At 41.6% G+C, this 3,234-nt stretch overlaps 1 protein-coding gene and 1 non-coding gene across 2 annotated transcripts; one reads left to right on the top strand and one right to left on the bottom strand.

The window, feature by feature from the left end:
- Nucleotides 1–819: 819 nt before the first annotated feature.
- Nucleotides 820–3,089, bottom strand: LOC122303949 (pentatricopeptide repeat-containing protein At1g03560, mitochondrial). Its single transcript, XM_043115940.1, has one exon. It carries the CDS (start codon nt 3,059–3,061, stop codon nt 1,100–1,102), a length of 1,962 nt encoding a protein of 653 aa, XP_042971874.1. The 5' UTR covers nt 3,062–3,089; the 3' UTR covers nt 820–1,099.
- A 73-nt stretch (nt 3,090–3,162) lies between these two features.
- On the top strand, nt 3,163–3,234 carry TRNAQ-CUG. The gene has a single exon. It is a non-coding gene; the product is annotated as a tRNA-Gln (tRNA).

Consider the following 3,234-nt stretch of genomic DNA (forward strand, 5'->3'; position numbering starts at 1 on the left):
TGGGCTACTTTTGAAAATCTCACATTCCAATGTATAGCCCCATTAGAGCATACCAATAAGTTAGCCACAACAACCTCTTTATCACAAGCAATTTGGTAAAGCATAGGAAACACCTGCTTAAGAGCCATGTCCCCACCCCACACATCGTGCCAAAAATAAACATTGTTGTCGCTTTCAATAGTGACTCTAAAAAATTGAGAAAATCTATATCAACCAGCTCTTATGTTTTTCCACAATCTCACTCCATGTGCTCCCCTAACTTTGTTAGTGCACTAGCCATCCCGAATGCTCTCATACTTAGACTCTATCACTTCTCTCCATAAGCCCTCTCCTTCACTATGATACCTCCACAACTATTTTTTCAAAAGTGCTTTGTTGAAAACCCTTATATATTACACAACCCTAGACCTCCACATTTTCTTAGAGAACAAACTTTATCTCAATCCACGAGATGGACTTTAGCTCCATCCCCCATTGCTCCCCAAAGAAAATTATGGAAAGTTTCCTCGATACGAGAAGCCACACTAGTGGGTATCGGGAATAAGCTGAGATAGGAAATAAGTGAAAAGATTAAATAAAGTGCTCTTAATGAGAGTCCATCTACCACCCTTGGACATATATAGGAAGCCGGATGTAAATGCTATCAGAAATCGAAAATCCACTTAAATATGCATTTGAATTGATTGTTTGTATACGATAAGAAGTTTTGAATTGCTGAACCAAAGATCGCGCACACAACATAACTACAAGTACTAAGCAGCTGAAGAGTTGAAGTCTATTCATCAGTCTCGTCTGCCATCACAATGAGCTGAAAGACGATTCATAAAACTTTTAGGCATTTTAACCATTGATGGGAAGATATGTTCGTTAGAAGTACAAGAACAAACTGAAAAGTCAACAACAGCCACATCTTCACACAGTTAACAATTTGATGAAAGCTTTCAAATTACATAGCCATCGGGAAAACTGCTGCCAAGAACGTAAACCAAAATATTTTGCAAAAGACTCATATCATCTATAAATACTTTATGAATAATAATAAACTATTTATAAATAATAATAAAATATTCTAAAAATAATTCAGTTACCAACAAGACCCTCAATTGTCAAACAGAACCCGGAACTTCACACGCCTTTTAATGCTGCCCATTCTATCATATCCAATTCCAATCTTACTATGCATCAACTTTATTGCTAAGTCTGCATTGCCTGCTTTCCGCAAGGCATTGATTAGAATAGTACGAACTCTCCCTGGTATTTCTCTACCCCTATCAACAATCCCATCAGCCAGCTTGCAGGCCTCCTTGATGCGGCCAGCTTTGCACAGCACATTGATCATATCCTCAAAAGCTGTCTCGGGAAGAATACCCATTGGAGCTAGCTCATCCAATATCCTGCACGCCCTAGCTACCTTGCCTGACAGACAAAGGCCAATTGAAAGAGTCCTGAAAGATGCTGCAGTTGGAGTGATACCCTTATCGATCATCATGTCCCACATCTTCAATGCCTCTTCATTTCTATGCTCGTTGAACAGTCCATTGATAAGTATTGTGTATGTATAGACTGTCTGATCACAACCTTCCTCTTCCATCCTCTTAAAGAGGGCTAATGCTTCATCAATTTTCCCACCCTTAGCCAAGGCATCAAGAAGGGCATTGTAGCAATATGAATCTCGCGGACATCCCTTCTCAACCATTTCTTCAAAAAGCCTTTCTGCTTCATCCACTCTCCCAGCCTTTCCAAGACCATCAATTAAACTAGAATAGAACATAGCGTTAACCACCAGCCCATTACCTCTACAGAATTCAAAATACTCCATGGCTTCCTCCAATCTCCCACTCTTACTCATCCCATTAACAATAACACCATTAGTAACCTCATCCGGTTCGAGCCCATCATTCTTCATCCTCTGAAAAAGCGTTATTGCCTGTTCCATGTTCCCACTTTTTGCATAAGAATCAATCAGGGTAGTATAAATGGCCACATTCGCTTTACAACCTTTCTGAATCATACTTTCGAACACAGCATGTCCTTCTGCACACTTTCCATCCCTGCAAAGCGCAACAATCACTAAATTATATGCATGACTCGGAATTTCCAACCCCTTTTCCTCCATTTCATGATAAAGACCCAAACAAGTATCAAAGTCCTCATCCATATAGCATGCCTGCATCAAAGTCATGTAGGTAATTTTATCAGGCTCCACATTTCTCAACTCCATATCCCTTAACTTCTCCATGGCCTTCTTCTTCTTCCCTGCTTTACAATAACCTTTAATCATTATATTATACGTCACAACATCCGGTCCTACTCTCCCACCTTCCATTACCTCAAGAACCCGTTCGGCCGACTCAATAAACATCGCATTCACCAACCCATTCACCAAGAAATTATACGTGTACAACCCTGGGTCAATCCCATTCTCCTTCAGTCTACGCCAGACCCACAACAATTCCTCAACCATTCCCACACTCCCTAAGCTCTTAATCAAAGAATTAGCGGCTGACAACGTCATTACAAAACCCATTTCCTTGAACTCCTTTAAAACACTTGCAATCCTATCTATATTACCGCATGAAGATAAAAGTTCAACCAAAGACACATAACATTCAGTACTATGGGCGTAACTCTTTTGCTTACTGGCCCAATAAAAGAAGCGCAAAGCAATACCGGGATCTTCGCAAAGTTTATTAGACTGTAAAACTAATGAAACAAAGCTAGGTGACAACCTGATCAAGAACTTGTGGCAGTACGAGTCTAAGTTGGCCTCCATGGCCAAGGATCCATCCAGGAGGTTGAGAATTTGGGCAACCCAAGGAGATGGCTCTAGCTGTTGGCGGGTTGAGACTACTTCAGAGACATCGTTGAAGGGCTCCACCCATTCTGGTGGAGGAAGAGAGGTGGCCATAAACCACCTGGGTTTTGACGAAAAACGTGGTAAGGGGCCGGGTTCTGAGAATTTAAAGATTGACCCACCATTTCTGTACGGACGTAGGGGTGGATGAGGATGGAGGTACACTGCGGCGGGAGGGAGTAGACGGCTTGGCGTTGCTCTTCTCATCAGTGCTCAGGAGTGAGACAGCTTCTAGCTTCAAGGGATTGATTCAAATGAACACTCTAGCTTATGATGTTATTATGTATTCATCCTTTAAACACTCAAGAGGTCCCATGGTCTAGTGGTCAGGACATTGGACTCTGAATCCAGTAACCCGAGTTCAAATCTCGGTGGGACCT

This window comes from Carya illinoinensis, chromosome 3, assembly GCF_018687715.1.
Source record: "Carya illinoinensis cultivar Pawnee chromosome 3, C.illinoinensisPawnee_v1, whole genome shotgun sequence".
In the NCBI taxonomy this organism is placed as follows: domain Eukaryota; kingdom Viridiplantae; phylum Streptophyta; class Magnoliopsida; order Fagales; family Juglandaceae; genus Carya; species Carya illinoinensis.

Coding starts and splice junctions, on each gene's coding strand:
- LOC122303949 (XM_043115940.1), bottom strand. CDS start 3,061: ATGAGAAGAGCAACGCCAAGCCGTCTACTCCCTCCCGCCGCAGTGTAC.